General features: G+C 49.5%; 2 protein-coding genes across 2 annotated transcripts; both read left to right on the top strand.

Annotated features, from left to right (window-relative positions):
- The first annotated feature begins 3595 nt into the window (after window positions 1–3595).
- LOC120659391 (probable carboxylesterase 15) lies at window positions 3596–5064 on the top strand. Its single transcript, XM_039937519.1, has one exon. It carries the CDS (start codon window positions 3786–3788, stop codon window positions 4821–4823), a length of 1038 nt encoding a protein of 345 aa, XP_039793453.1. The 5' UTR covers window positions 3596–3785; the 3' UTR covers window positions 4824–5064.
- A 3440-nt stretch (window positions 5065–8504) lies between these two features.
- LOC120662280 (probable carboxylesterase 15) lies at window positions 8505–9409 on the top strand. The gene has a single exon (XM_039941462.1). The coding sequence runs from the start codon at window positions 8651–8653 to the stop codon at window positions 9407–9409; it is 759 nt and encodes a 252-aa protein (XP_039797396.1). The 5' UTR covers window positions 8505–8650.
- The last annotated feature ends 11114 nt before the right edge of the window (window positions 9410–20523 follow it).

The following is a 20523-nucleotide window of genomic DNA, read 5'->3' as shown; positions in this document are numbered from 1 at the left end:
AATTCATTTTCCATTGTTAGGTGGGCCAGCGGTGCTAATTTATCCAATAATTTGATCAAAATCGAAATTTTAGTGCAAAACTACACATAGGATGGGCCAGGCCCCTGCCCGCCCACCCCGTGGCAAGGTGTCTGCACGTCGATGCACTTGTTCTCTGTATCTTGCTCCCTTTGGTGCCGCACGTAGCCACGTACTACTTCGTGCATGGCTACATGCCACTGTAGCTTGTTAGCTTCTCCTCAACAGCTGGCACACGTGCATGCGTGGGTTTGCATGTTATGCGAGCGCATGCTCAGGCACCGAGTCGCAGATCGGCTCTTTGGCTCCGCGCAGCTCGTCGACCACCGCATGTGGCGCTGACAGGCTGGAGTCCAGCTACCCCGCTGGCTGCCGCGCGACGGGGCCACCAGCTTTGCAGCTCTGTCACGCCGCCGTGCCATTCTCCCTAGCGCGAATAATGGCTATACCTTACAAATAAAATTCAGGACAAGTTATTTTAAATAATTTTAAAAAATTATCTTGTGGCAGCCCGACACCGACATCGCCCGCCGCCTTGGCATCGCTTCCTGCCTCGGCGTCTTCACAGCGATGCCGTTGTCGTGGGCTCAACGAGCAGCGCCGGCCTCATCACACCACGCTTCAGCATCTTCACAGTGGCACCGTTGTTGCCGATTTGGCAGCCGGGTTTGGGCGTGCATGCTATCTGTAAAGGAAGATTGAGTGAAGGCAGAAGATCAACATTCCACGCCCCCAAAGACCAATAGGCCAGGCAGACGTGGCGTGATCTCCTCGGCTTCCCTTGCATATGCTCCACTCGCGTCTCGGCTGATTGGAAAAGGGCCCTTTGCACTAGGGCGTACATGCCTTCGGCCGTATTTGGTTCCTTCTAGGGAATCCTAGAATACGTTTTCCGATAAGAGAATCTTGTCCGCATGAAATACTAAATGAAGTCTATTTGCAAAACCTTTTCAGGGGGGTGGATGTAACTTTTCGCAACGAACCTAATGTCAGTAATTAATTGATAATTAGCTACAGTGATGCTACAGTAACCATTCTCTACTCACGCAGTCAAAGGTCTCATTAGATTCTTCATGGTTCCTAGCGTAGGGGTTCTGGAGTTGGTTTTATAAACTGTCTTTGTTTGACATCCCGAATGGACGGTCAAAGTCCATTCTAAGATTTTCCTAGAACAAACCAAACAATGCCTTTATATAGGCAGGCCTCAGGTGACGCGCTCCCCTAGGTTTTCCACCCGGCGCCGCCCGTAGCTTGTTGAGAAAAATCTCGATCGGCATGTGAAACAATGCAGCACTCGTCCACAATTTTCTCGGTCGGCGTTGGGCAGATATCTCTAAGAGCGTCTACAAGAGTTTCTCTAAATCACACTAGCCAAATTTCTGTTTGGCTAGTCATTTAGTTTTCAAGGGGTGGAGGAACCAACAGGCAAATCTCCCCTTCTCCCGAGCTCTCCACTCTCTAACTCTCCTCCCAAGCTCACTGTCATGTGGGCCCCACACCACCGAGCTCGGCCGTCTCCTCCGCTCGCAGAGCTCGCCGCGCCGCCGCCCCTCCTCCGCTCACCGAGCTCCTTTGCTGCTGCCCTCCTCCACTCGCCGAGCTCGCCGCGCCACCGCCCCTCCTTTGCTGCGCCAGTGGACATGCGTGTATGGAATCTGTAAAGGAAGATTGAGAGAAGGCAGAAGATCAACATTCCACACCTCCAAAGATGAATAGGGGCATCATGGCCTTCCTTGCTGACAGTGGATGGCTAGCCTGAATACGAGGGCCGCCGCCGGGTTGATGCAAACTTGAACGAGGAAGATGGAGACGCAGATGTGTCACGATCTCCTCGGCTTCCCTTGCATCTGCTCTGCTTGCGTCTTGGCTGATTGGAAAAGGGCCCTTTGCACTAGGGCGTACGCGCCTTTATATAGGCAGGGCTCAGGTGATGCGCTCCCCTAGGTTTTCCACCCGGCGCGACCCATAGATTGTTGAGAAAAATCTACAGGCTTGCTTATCTGTTCGGCATGTGAAACAAAGCAGCACTTATCCACGAGTTTCTCGGTCGGTGTTTGGGAGATATCTCAAAGAGCATCACCAAGAACTTCTCCAAATCACATTAGCTAAATCTCTCTTTGGCTAGTCCTTTATCTAGCCATTTAGCTTTTAAGGGGTGGAGGAGCCAACAGACTATGCAAATCTCCCTTCTTCCGAGCTCTCCTCTCTCCAGCTCTCCTCCAAAGATCGCTCTCATGTGGGCCCCACTCCACCCGAGCTCGGCCGCCTCCTCTGCTCACCGAGCTCGCCCGCGCCGCTGCCCCTCCTCCGCTGATCACCGAGCTCCTGTGCTACTGCCCTCCTCCAGAAGCCAAGCTCACTGCGCCACTGCCCCTCCTCCGCTTGCTGAGCTTGCAGTGCCGCTGACCCTATAAGGAATTCGTATGAGAATCTATACTTGCTAGCTTGTCCGTCTTTTTCTTTAGCCTCTCATCTCTTTATCTGTTTTGGGCTTCACAAGCCAGCTCTCGTAACGTGATGTTCATGCAGCTAATTTATAGTTCCTCTCGTATGACCCATACATATACACCATTCATTGAATCATATTTTAGATTGATCGCACAAAATCTCATCAAACAGTCCCTTTCAGTCACCCCTGTTGGGATCGGAAATAGATGACTAAACGTGATTAAAAGGAGGGTCACCCCATCCAAACACCCCCTCAGCTCAAAGTGATAGTTCCGAAATTCCATCGATTTCACCATGCACGGAGTCTCTGGGAAGTACTATAACGAAGAATGAACAAACTAACTTCTTGGAATATGGACTTCGTTAGTACAGACATGAGGAAGCGGAGCTAAAAAATTCAAAAATATTAGAAATCACACGTATGACTGGTAGTCAAATCATCATATATAAGTTGAATTTTTTTTACATAAGATTAGTCTCAAAACCCATCTAATTTGGACTAAACCAACCGCAAAAAGACCAAACTACGTCACATTATGACATTATGCTCATATATACAAGCGTAACAGCAAAATGCAAGGGCAAAAAAAATATTTCTATATATATATATATATCCAATCTACTATTCCGATCATGGTTCCAAATAGGGATGAATTAAAGTTTAATCACCTAATGTCACCTAAAATTGAATCCGGACTAAAGTTTAATTCTAGATGATCCAAATGCTATCTAAGGGGGTGTTTAGTTGGTGAAAAAGTTTAGGTTTGGGTACTGTAGCACATTTTATTGTTATTTGGTAATTAATGTCCAATCATGGATTAATTGGGCTTAAAGATTCATCTCGTTCTAATCAGTTAAACTGTGTAATTAGTTATTTTTTCAAGTGCATTTAATGCTTCATGCATATGTGTTCGAAGATTTAATGTGATGGGTATTGTAGAAAACTTTTTGGGAACTAAACACCCCCTGAGCAAAGCATTCATACCATCTTCCTCGTCTTGCCGCTATTTTCGTCGAGCTATGTTACGTCAATAATGATTTAGCTAGATTTGAAGATGAAAAAGGGTGAGCCGAATGCGAGGTGGAGGCAACGCCACGAAAGCCCAAGACCCTGCATTTCAAGGCCCGTCCTCATCGGGTTGGCTGGGAGACTACGGATCGAACATGACCGGACAAGTAATTGCACGGCCACCGTGAGCTGAGAGGAGCCCTTTCACCAACAGTGACCCCTTGCTCATTTCGAGCTTATCTTCGCTGAAGCCTAGCTAGCAGCTAAGCCTTTCAGTTCAGTTGCAGTGTCCAGTCTCCACTGACTTGTCATGTCGTCGTCGCCCACGCCGGCGGCGTCGGCCGTTCCAGGCTCGGCGGCAGCGCCGCACGTCGTCGTCGTTGAGGACTGCTTCGGCGTCGTGCAGCTGCTCAGCGACGGCACGGTGAGGCGGTCCACGGACTACTCGGTGCTCCCACTCGTGGGCGGCGTGCCGTCGGACCTGCCCGTGGAGTGGAAGGACGTCGTCTACGACGACACGCACGGCCTCCGGCTGCGGATGTACCGGCCCACCACCACCGGCGGGGGAGGGGTGAACAAGAAGCTGCCGGTGCTCGTGTACTTCCACGGCGGCGGCTTCTGCATCGCCAGCTTCGAGGTGATCAACTTCCATGCCGGTGCGCTCCGGCTCGCCGCCGAGCTCCCGGCGCTCGTGCTCTCCGCCGACTACCGCCTTGCGCCCGAGCACCGCCTCCCCGCTGCGCTCGACGACGCCGAGACCGTCTTCTCCTGGCTCCGTGCTCAAGCCACTGCGTCCCCCGCTGCCGACCCGTGGCTCGCCGAGTCGGCCGACTTTGGCCGGGTGTTCGTCAGCGGCGACTCGGCCGGCGGCAACATCTCGCACCACATCTCGGTGCGGCACGGCTCGGGAAGGCTCCCCCTCGGCCCCCTCCGGCTCGCCGGGTGCGTGATGCTCTGGCCCTACTTCGGCGGCGAGGAGCCGACGCCGTCCGAGGCGGCGTCCCCGCCCGGCGACCCCATGGGCACGGCGCTGTTCAACCAGATGTGGCGCCTGGCGCTGCCGGCAGGCGCGACCAAGGACCACCCGACCGCGAACCCGTTCGCGCCGGGGAGCGTCCCGTTCGGCGACCTCGGCGACACCTTCCCGCCGGTGCTCGTGCTAGACCCCGACCAGGACGCGCTGCACGACCGCGTGGCGGACTACGTCGCGAGGCTGAGGGCCGCCGGCAAGGCCGTTGAGCTCATCGTCTTCCGCGGGCAGGGGCACGCGTTCTTCGTCAGGGAGCCGTGCGGGGAGGCCTCGGACGAGCTGATCCGGGTCATTAGGCGGTTCGTGCACGGTGGTTAATAAGTGATGAATTGTTTTATCCTGTACCACGACTTATTGTTGTCTTGTCTGCGTGTATGCGAAATTTTAACTGCGTGTAAAGATCTACGCGATTTTTTCAGCAGTTTTGAGTTGGGAAATCAAGATAAGGCTTGCACTGAGTAAACAAATATTGTAAAATCTGCAAGCACGGTTGTAAATTGTCAACTGGGCATGGCCTGCCAATTTTTTCCGAAGAGATCGTGGAAACTTTGGAGACAAATGTAACGTGCCACCAAATTAAAGAAAGTCAACATTCGGGTTGGTATGTAATAGGCAAGAGCATCTCTAAGAGCCTAGTTAAATCCCACTAGTCAAATTCACATTTAACTAGCTATTTAGCTAGCTGTATAGCTTTCCAAAGGGAGCCAGCACCCCCGCGAAGAGGAGGAGACCGCGAAACCGATAGGGTCCTTGGCGGGCGTGGGTGAGCGAGGGAGCTAGGGGCGCGGCAAGGAGAGTCATGGTTGCCGGTGTGAGGTCACTGGGCCCACTACAGGTCTAGGCGAGCTGTCGGGAAGGTCGGGGATGTCACCACGGAGCTCACGATGGAGGGAATCGGTCGGAGGCCCAACAACACGGCTTAATTTGATAGCAACGGAATCGGGAACTCAAGCTCCGGCCAAAGCTTCCAGGAAGGACAACAGCTCGGCGTGGCTTCCTGGGAGGTTGGCGATGACGCGGACGGGCCGAGGACAGCGGATGGAGAGGCACTCCCCCTCGGCATCTTTGCCGAGCGAGCCACGCCAGATGCCGAGTTGGATACCGAGCAAACCGATATACCAACTTTGTTGGATCGAAATTTTGGCTGCTATATCGAGCGAGATACCGATACACTCCTCTTTTGAAGTTGCTCTAATTGAAGTTGCTCTAATAGGTTATTTGAACACCGCAATGCCTACTTGACATAATCTAATTATCTAATATGAGAACAACGACTCAGGAATCCTGTTTTGGCAAAAATGGTGATTGTTCTATCTTACTATTACTAATTGGAGGCTCCTTCCAAGCCTCCACATGAAGCCATATAGGAACTAAAAAAATAGAGAAATTCTGGAAATTATCACAAAAATCAGAAACATCCGGCCATCGATCCGACAACTCTAATTATAATAGTTATTGGATATGTAATTTTTTCTAATAAATTACCCATCATTATCATTATGAAAATAGACTAAAGTAACCCCCTAAATATGTATCTAAATTACCCACCTCTGTCATTATAAAAAAAATAAAATTAATCCCATAATCTTCTTGTAAATTAACCACCTGCCATTATAAAAAGGAAAAAGTCCACTTTTGACCCCTCAACTATTGTGTTAGTCTAATTTTAACCCTCAACTGTAAAACCGTCTAGTACCAGTACCCCAACTGTCAAAACCGTTCACTTTTAACACCTGGGCGGGGGAAAAGCTGTTTTGACCAACGTTTAGTGGTTTTGACCACGCCACGCTGGCGTTGACCTCCACGTAGGCATGTGGGGCCCACGTGTCACCCACTCATTCCCTCCCTCTCCATCCAGGTGCGCACAACGCCTCCCCCTCCCCGACGAGCCCCGGTGCATCTCTGGTGCCCCGGTGCACGAGCGGCATGGTCTGGGACAGGGCAAAGCTCACCAGGGGCTCGGGCGGAGGGAAGTTGCAGCGGAGGAGCAGCGCGGCGAGCAACGGCGGCGACGGGCAGAAGCCGACGGCGGGGAGGCGCTGCAGGAGGGGAATAGGTCAGGTGAGCACTAAATTCGACGCAGAGGAGGAAGGAGAAGGTGCAGGCGCGAGAAATCGAGATGGGACTCACCGGAGGAGGCAAATCGCGGATGGCCGGATTTGGGGAAGAAGGTTGCGCGGCGGCGGAGGTCGAGGACGAGGACGCCATTCTGGGACACCACGACGCGAGAGGTGCCGCCCACGAGTGCGGCGATTGAGGGCTGGAGGTGCGCGCACGGCGGCAGACAGGGGCCCGAACCACGGGAGAGCGGAGGCGGCGACGGTCCACCTACGCTCACCTGGGAAGGCGGTCGTCCCTAGCTTCACAGGCGGCTCCGGCCTTGCAAACGAAGAACTCGACGTCGGTGGTCGTGCACTTGAAGCGCCCGTGGCGTCCATCGTGTAGACCGCTTGACGCTGCCACGGCGGTGTCGACCCAGCAGCGCACCGGCGTTTCGAGCAGAGCCCACTTCGTGTCCCCTGCTCGGGCGACGGTGAGGGGGACAGGGGCTGGCAGATGGGCAGCACGGCATAGCCGCCCCAGGTTCCCGATGGTGCAATCCTCCGCAGCACGGCCATGACGATGGTCTTCTCGTAGACCTCGTACGGGAGTCTGTCCGGCGTGAGCATCTCCAGCGAGATCGGCACCTCATCATCGCAATCGTCGTCGCCGATGAAGCAGCACCGGAGGTCGTAGCTCGCGCCGCGGCTGGCATCAACGAACAGGAGCACTGCCCTCCACCAGGCTCAGGAACCGCGCGGCAGGACAATATCGGCAGCGGCGGCGGTTGACTGCCACGAGGCGCAGACGATGGCGAAGCGGAGACGGTGCGGCACGGGGAGGCGACCGAGGACAGACTCGAGGAGGTCACGTGGGAGGTCAGCCCAGTGGTGGCACGCAGAGGGATCCAGCGGCGGCGTTTGGGCGGGTCCTGCGGCGGTGCAGGAGCGGCGCGTGACGAGCAGGCGGGGAGGCGCTGCGGAAGGCGCAGGCGTCCGAGCTGGCGGTTGTGCCCAGCGTGGCGGGTCAAACCCGCTCCACGTTAGCGCCAAACCATCTAAAAGGAGCACAGGTGCCAAAGTTAAATGGTATTAGTAGTTAGGGTGTCTATTGTGCCCTGGTTTGTAGTTGGGGGTTAAAGTTGGACAAAGACAAGAGTTGAGGTGTCAAAAATAGACTTTTTCCTTATACAAAATAATGCAAATAACCCCCTAAATTCGCATCAATTATCGAACGTGTATCTAAATTATCCACATCTGCTATTATAAAAAAATCTAAACTAATCCTCTAATCTTCATGTAAATTACCCACCTACCATTATAAAAAATAATGCAAATAACCTCCTAAGTTTGTATATAAATTATCCAATTTTGTTATTATTAAAAGTCAAAGTAACCTTAAATCTGAATCTAAATTATATAGTTATAATAAATATAAAAATATGCACTAATATAAATTCTAAATTATTATTATATCATTATTAATATATTATCTATAATATTATTTATATAAAATACTAACAACGATATGTGTCACCATATATTCATGTATAATGGAAGAGATAAGAATATCAATTTACAAACAAATGGATCAATTAGATATGTATTAAACATAAATGGAGATGTGATGCAAAATAAAATCTATTGCAACTAGATAATGATGAATATGTATTTTAGAGCGTGTTAGAATATTTAATACATCAAAAAGTGTGTGAAATAAATAATTATAATTATTAGCTATATGATCATTTTTATATAATTTCTAATTATCCTGTGCAGGAGCACGGGTTGATGGGCTAGTTCCAAAAGAGCAGATTTGATTTGATTTCAAAAAAGAAATGCCCCAATTTTAAGCTGTCTAGGCATATAGATGGGACAAACATTGTGAATCAGAGATGGTATCATAATGATTCATTGACCAAACCATCTTTCGGGAGAGAAAATGAACTGATTTGCTAGGTACATGTCACTGCCAATTATTAATTTTACACCTCCCGCAGGCTGCAGCAGCTAGCCGAAGCAATCCACTTCTCAACATACGCCAGCTACCACCAAACGGTAGCCGGCTAGCCGCCAACAAAATTTGTCCCCTGTCGGTATACCACCATGTCGTCAACAACCACGCCGGCGTCCGCTGTCCCAGCCTCCGAACTGGTGCCGGCGCACGTCGTGGAGGACTTGCAGGGCATCGTCCAGCTCCTCAGCGACGGCACCGTCAAACGCGTCCAGATGCCGCTCGTCCTCCCCGGCGACGCGTCCGAGCCCTCGCCCGACGCGCCAGCACCGGTCCGATGGAAGGACGTCGTCTACGAAGAGACCCACAACCTCAGCCTCCGCGTGTTCGTGCCGCCCGCCGGCGCCGAGAAGCTCCCCGTGCTCGTCTACTTCCACGGCGGCGGCTTCGTCATCAACAGCTTCGCCTCGCCCGAGTTCCACGCCGCCTGCCTCCGTCTCGCCGCCGAGCTGCCCGCTGTCGTGCTCTCCGCCGACTACTGCCTCGCCCCGGAGCACCGCCTCCCCGCGGCGCATGACGACGCCGAGACCCTCTTCTCCTGGCTGCGCGCCCAGGCCGCGGCGACCACCGACCCGTGGCTCGCCGAGTCGGCGGACTTCGGCCGCGTGTTCGTGTCCGGCGACTCGGCCGGCGGGAACATCGCGCACCACATGACAGTGCGCATCGGGTCGGGTGCCCTCGCCACCGGCGCGGCGCGCGTCGCCGGGTGCATCCTGCTGTACCCGTTCTTCGGCGGCGAGCAGAGGACGGCGTCGGAGGCGGCCTGCCCGGACGACGTTTACCTAACTCTGACCGTGTCCGACCAGATGTGGCGCCTCGCGCTGCCGGCGGGGGCGAGCAGGGACTGTTAGAAATCTAGGCAATTTTCGGTATATTTTAATTCCAAAATTAGATGTATAAACTAGCAATATTTCTATGACTTTAAGGAGTAAAAGAAAACATGTGAACATGTTTATACTTATCACACATATAAGCATAAACAATATAAATAACCAAAGTTTTAGGGAGTACCCTAAAGCGGGGCCGTTGCCGGAGGCATTGGCTGCGCTGTTACCAACTGGAGTAGACATCTACTCGGTTGGCCTCAGTCGAAGTAGTCGAACTAAATCGGTGCAGGAAGATGTTCGCAGTGCAGTCCCACGAACGGTCACCAAGATGTAGTCGACGTAGTCGTTCGGCCACCAGAATGTAGTCGACGTAGCTGTTCGGCTCGTCCACCAGGAAGTAGTCGTACAATCGGGCAAAGCCTTAGTATTTTTGAGCAGTCACGCTAAAGCGTTACCCAAAAACCTGATTGCCCGCCTATCCCGTGCAGGATCTCAAGGCGAGCAAGGTTTCGGAGGCCTGCTCACGCTAATTCTGTGCGCGCAGAGATTAGCGTTGGGGAACTCAGTTGTTGCAACTGGAGAGGGAGAAGAGAGGAGCCGAGTTGCCTCAGTGCTCTGGTGCAGGATGGATGAGGGGCATGGCACTCCTTATATAGTGACTCAGGTGCTCAGGTTCGTTGAACCTGGACACCATCAGAGTCATTTAGGTGATGCGGTTATGGCCATTAATTACAGATTTAATTGCACGTTTAATCGCACGATTAATTGCTGTCAACGGCAAAATAGCCATCACATCACACCGCGCCGCGCCGCGCCTCGCCGCGCCGCGCCGCGCCGCGCCGCACCGCCCGTCCGGCCGGCCGCGCCGCGCCGCGCCTCGCCTCGGCCTCGGCCTCGGCCTCGGCCACGGCCACGGCCACGGCCCGGCCCGGCCCGGCTCGGCGAGGCGAGCGAGCGCGCGCGCGCGTGTGGTTCACCGTCCTCCTCTTACCGGCTTCACAAGTGGTGTACAAGAAGTCCACCTTTTAAGTCGGTTGAGATCCTCCTCAATTCCCGGTACGGAATTAAACATTGATTCCCTAGCATTAATAGTGGGCTTTAAATTCTTTTATTGCTTTAGAATAAATGGGCCAAGCCCATTACTCCAACAATCCCCACCAAGAAATTCAAGCCACACTAGAAATACCCTCATTCTCTCTTTGATATACCAGTATTCGACAGAGACTGTTAAGTTGAACTTCCATCTAGGACAAAGGCTACACTTATTCACAACTGTGCAATGGACTATGCCTTGAATTGCCAGTTTTGTGCAAACAAGTTTGACCAGAGCCCTACACTGGTACTAGGCTGCAAAAGCATCCCCGCGGTTTGGAGCTTATAAGTCATACTCCAGGCCCTTCATGAGTTTCTAGAGAATACCCAATTCTCATAGACCATGACCAGTGGTCAAACTCATATAGGTGTGTTCCTTTCAGATGTTCTGTAGGACAACATCTTTTGTTTCAAGAAAACAACTCATTTGTTTAAAAGAAACCACCTGGCACACATTAAGGTATAGACCAACCTGCCATACAGATTAGAAGAGAAATGCACCTTATACACGGAATGAGCCCTTTTCACAAAGGTTCTCTTCTCACAGTCAGACTTTAGTTTTGTTTCACCATCCTAATTCACGGGATCTCCGATCACATAGGACAGGTTTCCACTATAGAATGACTCACGTGGGTCTCAAGCCCAATTCCATAGATGCATTGTCTATCACATTTCGTGAAAGACCCTTTGTAAACTGATCTGCCAGATTTTTAGCCGTCTGAACATAGTCCAGGGCTATAACTCCGGAGTTTCTCAATTTTCTGACAGATTTCAACCGCCTTTTCACATGTCTAGATGACTTCATGTTATCCTTTGAACTATTCACCTTGACAATTACCGTTTGATTGTCACAGTTCATTAGGATTGCCGGTAACGGTTTTTCAACTATCGGCAAGTCCATAAGGAGCTCACGAAGCCACTCAGCCTCAACAGTGGCGGTATCTAATGCTGTGAGTTCTGCTTCCATAGTTGACCTCGTTAAGATGGTCTGCTTGCAAGACTTCCAGGAAACAGCTCCACCACCAAGTGTAAACACATATCCACTTGTGGCCTTTATCTCATCAGCATCAGAAATCCAATTTGAATCACTATACCCTTCTAGTACCCTTGGGTACCCGGTGTAGTGAATTCCATAGTTCATTGTCCCCTTCAGATAGCGCATTACTCTTTCAAGACCCTTCCAATGATCATCTCCCGGGTTTGAAACAAACCGGCTCAGTTTGCTTACAGCAAACGAGATATCAGGTCTTGTAGCGCTCGCTAAATACATTAATGAACCAATGATCTGAGAATATCTCAGCTGATCTCGCATTATCCTTTTGTTCTTTCTAAGAATTAAACTGGCATCATATGGTGTTGAGACAGGTTTATAGTCACTATAACCAAAGCGACTTAACACCTTCTCCACATAGTGAGACTGTGTAAGAATCACCCCACCATTGATCTCTTTTACCAGCTTTATATTAAGGATAACATCAGCTTCTCCCAGATCCTTCATCTCAAAATTTTGAGATAAAAACTCTTTGACTTCCTTAATCACATTAAGGCTAGTGCCAAAGATCAGTATGTCATCCACATACAAGCACAAAATCACTCCTTCAGCCCCACCATAGCGATAGTACACACATCTGTCAGCTTCGTTCACAACAAAGCCGGCAGAGGTCAAAGTTCTATCAAACTTTTCATGCCACTGCTTAGGCGCTTGCTTGAGACCATATAAAGATTTTAACAACTTACAAACCATTCCTTCTTGACCCTTTGATACAAACCCATCCGGCTGATCCATATAGATCTCCTCTTCTAACTCTCCATTGAGGAAAGCCGTCTTAACGTCCATCTGATGAACGAGAAGACCATAAGAGGCTGCCAAGGAAAGTAACACTCGAATTGTGGTCAATCGGGCAACTGGTGAATAAGTGTCAAAGAAATCTTCTCCTTCTTTTTGTGTATAACCCTTGGCCACAAGCCTAGCCTTGTACTTTTCAATAGTACCATCTGGCCTAAGCTTTTTCTTGAACACCCACTTGCATCCAACCGGTTTACATCCATAAGGACGTTCAACGACCTCCCAGGTTCCATTAGACATAATAGAATCCATCTCACTCCTTACTGCTTCCTTCCAATAGTCAGCATCAGGAGATGAATATGCCTCTTCAATGGTTCTGGGTGTATCATCTATGAGGTATACAATGAAATCATCACCAAAAGACTTTACAGTCCTTTGTCTCTTGCTCTTTCTCGGAGCATCATTGTTATCCTCCTCAGAATTTTCTACAAGTGTATGTTCATTGTGTTCTATCGGCTCAGCAGAGCCATCATCCTTGATGAACTCTTGCCTAGATGAACTTGTTTCATCTCTCATGGGAAAAATGTTTTCAAAAAATGTAGCATCTCTGGACTCCATTATAGTACCAACATGCATGTCAGGTACTCCAGATTTCACTATTAAAAATCTATATCCAACGCTGTGAATAGCATAACCTAGAAAGATACAATCCACAGTTTTAGGTCCAAGCTTACGTTTCTTGGTTATTGGCACACTCACTTTTGCCAAACAACCCCATGTACGTAAGTATGACAGTGTTGGCCTTTTCTTCTCCCATTCCTCGAAAGGAGTTATCTCTTTATTCTTTGTAGGAACACGGTTTAGGACATGACATGCAGTCAATATAGCCTCACCCCACCATTCCTTGGAAAGTCCCGCTGTATCTAACATGGCGTTAACCAAATCCGTTAGAGTGCGGTTCTTTCTTTCGGCAACCCCATTTGACTGAGGTGAATAGGGAGGCGTCCTCTCATGAATAATACCATGTTCCTCGCAAAATAAAGTGAATAAATTTGAGAAATACTCGCCACCACGATCTGACCTAACTCTTTTGATCTTTCTCTCAAGTTGGTTTTCTACTTCAGCTTTATAGATTTTAAAGTAGTGTAAAGCTTCATCTTTTGACTTCAACAAATAGATGTAACAAAATCTAGTACTATCATCAATCAAAGTCATGAAATATTTTTTACCACCTTTTGTCAACACTCCATTCATTTCGCACAAATCGGAATGAATTAATTCTAAGGGTGCCAAGCTCCTTGCCTCCGCGGTCTTATGAGGCTTACGAGTTTGTTTTGATTCAACACATACATGACACTTAGAATTTTTGACAAAAGTGAACTTTGGAATTAAGCTCAAATTAGCTAAGCGCATCATACAACCAAAATTAACGTGACAAAGCCTCGAATGCCAAACATTTGTTTCATCAACGTTAATAACATTGTATGCAATTTTATTACAAACATCTGACAAAGAAAGACGGAACAAACCTCCGCTTTCATAACCTTTTCCAACAAAAGTACCAAACTTAGACAAAATACATTTATTGGACTCAAAGACTAATTTGAAACCATCTCTACACAGTAGAGAGCCGCTGACTAAATTCTTCTTGATGGTGGGGACATGCTGCACGTTCTTCAGCTGCACGGTCTTCCCCGAAGTAAACTTCAGATTTACCGTACCAACACCAAGAACACGCGCATGTGATCCGTTCCCCATCAGCAAGGAGGAAGTCCCGCCGGTCTGGTAAGAAGAGAACAAAGAAGCATCAGCACAAACATGAATATTAGCACCAGTATCTAGTCGAATCCTATTTTCAAAACTGCAGTCAAATCTAGTCGAATCCTATTTTCAAAAGTTTTAATTTCAAATTTGGGCTGAGTTTTAAACCTCTTTCCTCTCAAATCCGGAGCTTAGATCAACTTAGCACCAAAATCTACTGTATTTAATGTTTTTTACAAAACTAGCACCAAAATCAAAGAGATTCGCATGTTTTTTTATTCAAAGGATTCTATAATTAATCAGGCTAAGATTACATCAGTAGAGTTTTAGCTAGATTTTCGGAGGAAAAAGGGTGCCGAACGCAAGGTGGGGGCAAAGCCACAAAAGCCCGAGCGGCCGTGCCCCTGCATTTCAAGGCACGTCCACTTGGGAGTTGGGACTCGGGAACCGAGAGGAACCCCCTTTGACCAACCGTGACCACTGCTCACGTCAAACTAAATAAAACATCACATCGAATGTTTGAACACATACATGGAGTACTAAATAAAATTTATTTGTAAATTTTTTTATACGAATGGGTTGTAAATTGCAAGATGAATCTAATGAGCCTACTTAATCTATGATTTGCAAAAGTGATGTTACAGTAACCATCCGCTAATTATGAATTAATTAAGCTCATTAGATTCCTTTCGCGATTTACAATCCATCCGTGCAAAAAGTTTTATAAATAGACTTATTTAGTGCTCTGAAATAGTAAAATTCTTTTCCAAAAATTTACGCCAAAAAAGTCTAAACAGCTAAGGCGGGAGACATAACTGGTAGCTTGGGAAGTAGGGCCATGTTTAGATCCCAAAACATAAAATACAAAATTTTTATAAATCGCTTGTATGGTGTACTAAATGTAGTTGAAAAATAAATCGCATTATACAAATGGACTGTAAATCGTGAGACGAATATAATGAGTCTAATTAGGACGTGATTAGATACTAAATTGCTACAGTAAACATACTCTAATGATGGATTAATTAGACTCGTTAGATTCGTCTCGTAGTTTATAGACGAGATATGTAATTAGTTTTGTGATTAGTCTACATTTAATACTTTAAATATTAAAAATTCCTTTCCAAAAATGCAAAAATATAAAATACAAAATGATCTAAACAAGACCTAGTTAGACTGCCCTCAGAAACACGCTTCCTAAGCGATGCCATAGATAGAAAGGGACGGAGGGAGGCCATTTTGTACTGTTGTGCATCGCTGCCCATTAGGATTGTGACCTATTTGACACGTGGAGTAGACAATAAAGTCTCGTCCTCCTTGGCACGGACCATACCTATCACTTGTGGAAAATCTCGCACGGACCATACCTATCACTTGTGGAAAATCTCGCTTGTGAATAGAGCCTCGTTTATAGTTTCTAAAAATTTTCACACGCGAACGTTTAACCACTGATTAGGAATATTAATATATGGATAATTGACAAAACATATTCCATAACCCTTGGCGAAATCGCGAGACGAATCTAATGAACTTAATTGTGCAATGATTAGACAATATCATGCTACAGTAAACAATCTCTAATGATGAATTAAATAAACTTAATAAATTTGCCTCGTGATGTCCCGTCCATCCATGTAATTAGTTTTATAATTAATCTATGTTTAATACTCGTAATTAGTTCACTGTTAGTTGCTCACGTGCAGCTTTGCAAAGGAGTTCTGGTTATTTGTTTCCAATTTTTTCCAAAAAAAAAAGACTGGGCAACCTAAATTGACAGATGATGTGCAAGATGTTAAGACTTGATGGGAGGCAAACCTTCAGCATTTATTTACCGTTGAAGAAGCAGCCGGTTTTAATGGTGACAGCTTGGTCTGGAATTAAAGAAATAGGAGAACTTTCTGCCCGCGTTACGGGTGTTCAGTTTGATCAAGAACGAAGTGTTACTGCCTGTGTCCTGAGTTTGACTAAGTTCCCAATGTATCAAGTGCTTAATTTAGCTTCCTCTGTCTGTGTGAGTTCCTTTACCCTTTTTTTTAGGATTTGTTTGGCAGGGCTCAGACTCCTCCGAAAAATAGTTTTAGCTATGTCTCTTTCGGTGGAGCGGCTTCTCCAGTGGAGCTCAAAACAGTTTCACCTTCTTATTTAAAATACATAAAAGAAGTTAAATTTCCTAAATACTCCTCTCTTTTTTTTCTCTTGTTCCTTCATATTTCCTCATTTTTCTTTTTTTTTCTTCTCTTACTTTCTCTTTCCTCATTATCCCTTCTTCCCCTCCATCCACCTCGCGTCGTCCAGCTCCACACCCGCCTCTACCGCGCCCAAATTCCGCACCCGCCTCGGCCCCAAGCTTCGCCGGCCACCATGTGCTCCGTCGCCTCTCCGCCCGCCTCCGTCGCGCCTTGCTCCCTCCACCCCTGGCCGCTCCGCCCTGCTCCTCTTGCTCCTACCGCGGAGCTAGGCCTAAGGTTCTTGTCGCTTTCAAGCATTGCATCACTATATTGTCGTGGAATTGAACAGGAAATAAAGATACGGTGAACTCATTAAACACCGGTCCCATAGTACACTGTAAGGTTTGTTGGCTTGATTAAATTTGTGTTTGTCATTGTTCAATGTCGGTTTGTAGATTTGGTTTGGATGAACTGTTTGCCATCTTGGCTTGATTTGGAGATGTGCAGCTTTGGGTTTGTAGTGCTGCGTAAAAATACATTTGTAGAGGCGGGTAAGGTACCCTCCATGTTTTTTTGCTGCTAAAAATGTTGTTTGCAGGGGGCACCCGGTCCCGTAGTACACTGTAAGGTTCGTCGGTTTAATTAAATTGTGTTTGTAATTATTCAATATCGGTTTGTATGAATTGTTTGCCATTCCGGCTTGATGTGGAGATGTGGTTAAAAATATTGTTTGCAGAGGCGGGCAATACACTTGTCTCAGACACTACTAAAAAAGCATTAATTGTGACATTTAAAAAGGTCCTCGGACGCGGGCAGGAAAAGTAACCGTCTTGGTTAACAGGCATTAACCAAGGTGGTCACTTGTTATTAACCGATGCAGTTACGACAACCGCCTCGCAAAATATATTCACCGAGGCGGACATTGTAACATAACCGTCTCGGTAAATCAGGTCTAGCTCGCTAGCCCAAAATGTCCAGTTATGAGCGCGCGCGCGCGCACACACACACACACACAAGAGTTAGGGTTGCTCACACTCATTCCTCTCCTCCCCCTCCCTTTCCCTCAGCCCGACAGCCAGCACGCCGCCCCCTGTCCTCCAACGCGCATCGTCTCTCTCTCTCTCTCCCTCCCTCTCTCTCTCCCTCCCTCCCTCCCCCTCCCTCCCTCCCACCAGTGCGCCGCCCCTCCCTCTTCTCCACCAGCGCCGTCCATCCTCCTCTAGCGAGCGCCGCCCCTATCTCTCTCTCTCCCACCAGCGCGCGGCAGATCTGGCGACTGCAGCGGCGGGCTCCCTCCCTCGCGAATCTGGCGGTGGCGTCGGCGTGGGACGCGGTGGCGGGCTCCCTCCCTTCCAGATCTGATGGCTGCGATGCAGCGGGCGGCAGGACGCGGTGGCATGCTCCCTCCCTCGCCGGATCTATTGGCCAGCGGGCTACAGCGGCGGCGGTCAGTAGGACGCGGCGGCAGGCTTCCTTCCTCCCAGATCTGGCAGCTGCAGCGGCGGCAAGCAGCGGCTTGCTCCCTCCCTCGCCGGATCTTGTGATACGCTCGGTGGGTTTTTTCCTTTTTTTCCTTTTCTTTATTATATTAACCGAGGTAGGCATTCATAATGCCTGGGGAAAGGTCCGATTAACTATGATATTGGGTCAGAGGTGTTTTGGATGCTCAGCTCGGTTAATCTAAAATGTCTGCCCTGATTAAAATTATTGTAGTAGTGGGAGACGAGTCATCCCGTCACCTACCCATAAAAATTCATTTATTGGGGCAGGTTATCCTCTCACCCGCCCTACAAACCAACCATTTGAAAAACAACAAAAAACAAAGCACTGCAGTGGATCTGCTGCCATGGCGGATCCACTGCTCCTCCATCAGTGTGTTCTCTGGCTGTGGCGGATCTGCTGCCTCTATCCCCCACATCAGCAGCTCCCACGACGCCATGTCGTAGGGGTCTGCCTCCAGCACGGCACCCGCCACGTTGTTGCGCCCACGCATGGCGATCCATGCATGGAGAAGATTTGAAGCTGGACCATCCATAACGCCTCACCAATGTCGTCGAGGTAGACGTCGTTAAAGAAGAGGGTGTCGCCAACCCATGCGCATGTGTGGCGTGATTGGAACATCAACACCACCCACTCGCCCGCGACGACCACCCTACTGGTGTTGGACATTGCATAGTCATCACTATAGCCAAAGTTAGTGTAGCGTAGCTGGAATATTCCGCCTCGCCGGTGCCGGACTAGCGTCGTTGCAGACGAATGACGATGCGTGGTCACGTGAGCGAAGCCGCAGAATCGACGTCACGGCAACCTGGATCGTCACGAGGTCACCAAGATCTCCAAGTGGGCTGCATGGCACCGTCTGCCGAACAACCGAAGGCCTTCACATTTTCTACTCCCTCCGTTCTAAATTATAAGTCATTCTAAAAATTTTGGAGAGTCAAATCATCTCAAAGTTTGACCAAAATTATAGAGAGAAACACAAAGATTTATGACATCAAATAGGTATACGATGAAAATATAGCTAACAAAGAATCTAATGATACTTAATTGGTATGATAAATATTATTAACTTTTAATATAAATTTGGTCACACTTGAAAAACTTTGACTCTCCAAGATTTTTTGGTTCGTGCAGCACATGTGCACGTGTACGTGCACGTGCATGCATGCATGATTTTGCGAGAACATTCCTTCTCACTTGCTAGTGAATTGCGCGCCGTTGAGTTTCTGGCACCACAACATATGCTCTCGGCTTTCGCAAAAAAAAAAAAAAAGCTCTCGGCCGCCCAGCGCCGCGCCGTCGTACGTCTTGATGGATGACAAAATCTGGACACATGGCGGCCTTGCGGCGCCGCCGTCGTCTTGGCGCATGGCAGCCTCTCGCTGTCGTCTCGTTGGTTGGACACATGATCGGGTGGCACTAGCATCGCTATCGTCATCTTGGCGCCGCCGTTCCCGTCGCGGCAGCCTCGCGTAGCTCTAGTTGATAGCGGGCGTGGGGGCACGCTTGATGGACAAGTGAATGCTATGGCTTCTGGCTTGACGGCGAGCTGCTTCAAGGCTGCGCCGCAGCGCCGATCGACCCTTCGCCATCTCCGTCCGGCCCCCCGCCTGTGTCGTCCGGCTTCGTCGGTCTTAAATGGCGCCGTAATCATTGTAGAAGTGGGTAGTCGATGCAGGGTTGCGAGCTGTGTTGACGAGACGTTGTAGCAGCTGATCGTAGATGGACGAGGCCATTCCGCAGTGGCAAGGTGACAAGGCATCTGCACGTCGATGCACTTGTTCTCCCCTTTGGTGCCGCACGTACTACTTCGTGAGTGCATGCCACTGTAGCTTGTTAGCTTCTCATCAACAGCACACTGTAACTTGAACAAGCAAGATGCAGAAGCAGACGTGGCGTGATATGGCTTCCGTTGCATATGCTCTGCTTGCGTCTCGGCTGATTGCAAAAGGGCCCTTTGCACTAGGGCGTACGTGCCTTTATATAGGCAGGGCTCACGTGACGCGCTCCCCTAGGTTTTCCACCTGGCGCCGCCCGTAGCTTGTTGAGAAAAATCAGCAGGCTTGCTTATCTGTTCGGCATATGAAACAAAGCAACACTTATCCACGAGTTTATCGGCCGGTGTTTGGGAGATATCTCAAAGAGCATCTCCAAGAACTTCTCGTAATCACACTAGCTAAATCTCTATTTGGCTAGTCATTTATCAAGCCATTTAGTTTTTAAGGGGTGGAGGAGCCAAGAGACTAGGCAAATCTCCCTTCTTCCGAGCTCTCCTCTCTCCAACTCTCCTCCCAAGATCGCTGTCATGTGGGCCCCACCCCACTCGAGCTCGGCCGCCTCCTCTGCTCACCGAGCTCGCCCGCGCCGCCGCCCCTCCTCCGCTGATCACCGAGCTCCAGTGCTACTGTCCTCCTCCACTCGCCAAGCTCACCACGCCACTGCCCTTCCTCCGCTTGCTGAGCTCGCCACGCCGATGATCCTCCTCCACTCGGCGAGCTCCTGTGTTGCGGCCCTCCTTCGCTAGCTGAACTCGCCGCGCCACCATCCCTCCTCCGATTGTTGAGCTCGCCGCGTTGCCGCCCCTCCTCCGCTCGCCGAGCTCGTCGCGCTGCCGCCCCTCCTCCGCTCGTCGTGCTCTGTGTTGCGACGCTGCGAAGGTGGCATTCTCGCGCGACACGGCCTCGCTCCTGCCGCTGGTGGCGTCCACGGCCCTCTGCTGCACGGCGGTGGGGCCCTTTGTGGACGAGGAGCAGGGGAGCGCTGCGGACACAGTGGAGGGCGGCGCATTAGAGGTGGTCACACCGGTGCGGGTCGACGGTGGGGGCAGGGTG

Source organism: Panicum virgatum, chromosome 2N (genome assembly GCF_016808335.1).
Source record: "Panicum virgatum strain AP13 chromosome 2N, P.virgatum_v5, whole genome shotgun sequence".
Taxonomy (NCBI): domain Eukaryota; kingdom Viridiplantae; phylum Streptophyta; class Magnoliopsida; order Poales; family Poaceae; genus Panicum; species Panicum virgatum.
Note: the sequence above shows the minus strand (reverse complement) of the source record. Positions and strands in the feature narration are given on the sequence as shown.

Excerpts from the sequence above, each read along its gene's own strand:
- LOC120659391 (XM_039937519.1), top strand. The coding sequence starts at position 3,786 with ATGTCGTCGTCGCCCACGCCGGCGGCGTCGGCCGTTCCAGGCTCGGCG.
- LOC120662280 (XM_039941462.1), top strand. The coding sequence starts at position 8,651 with ATGTCGTCAACAACCACGCCGGCGTCCGCTGTCCCAGCCTCCGAACTG.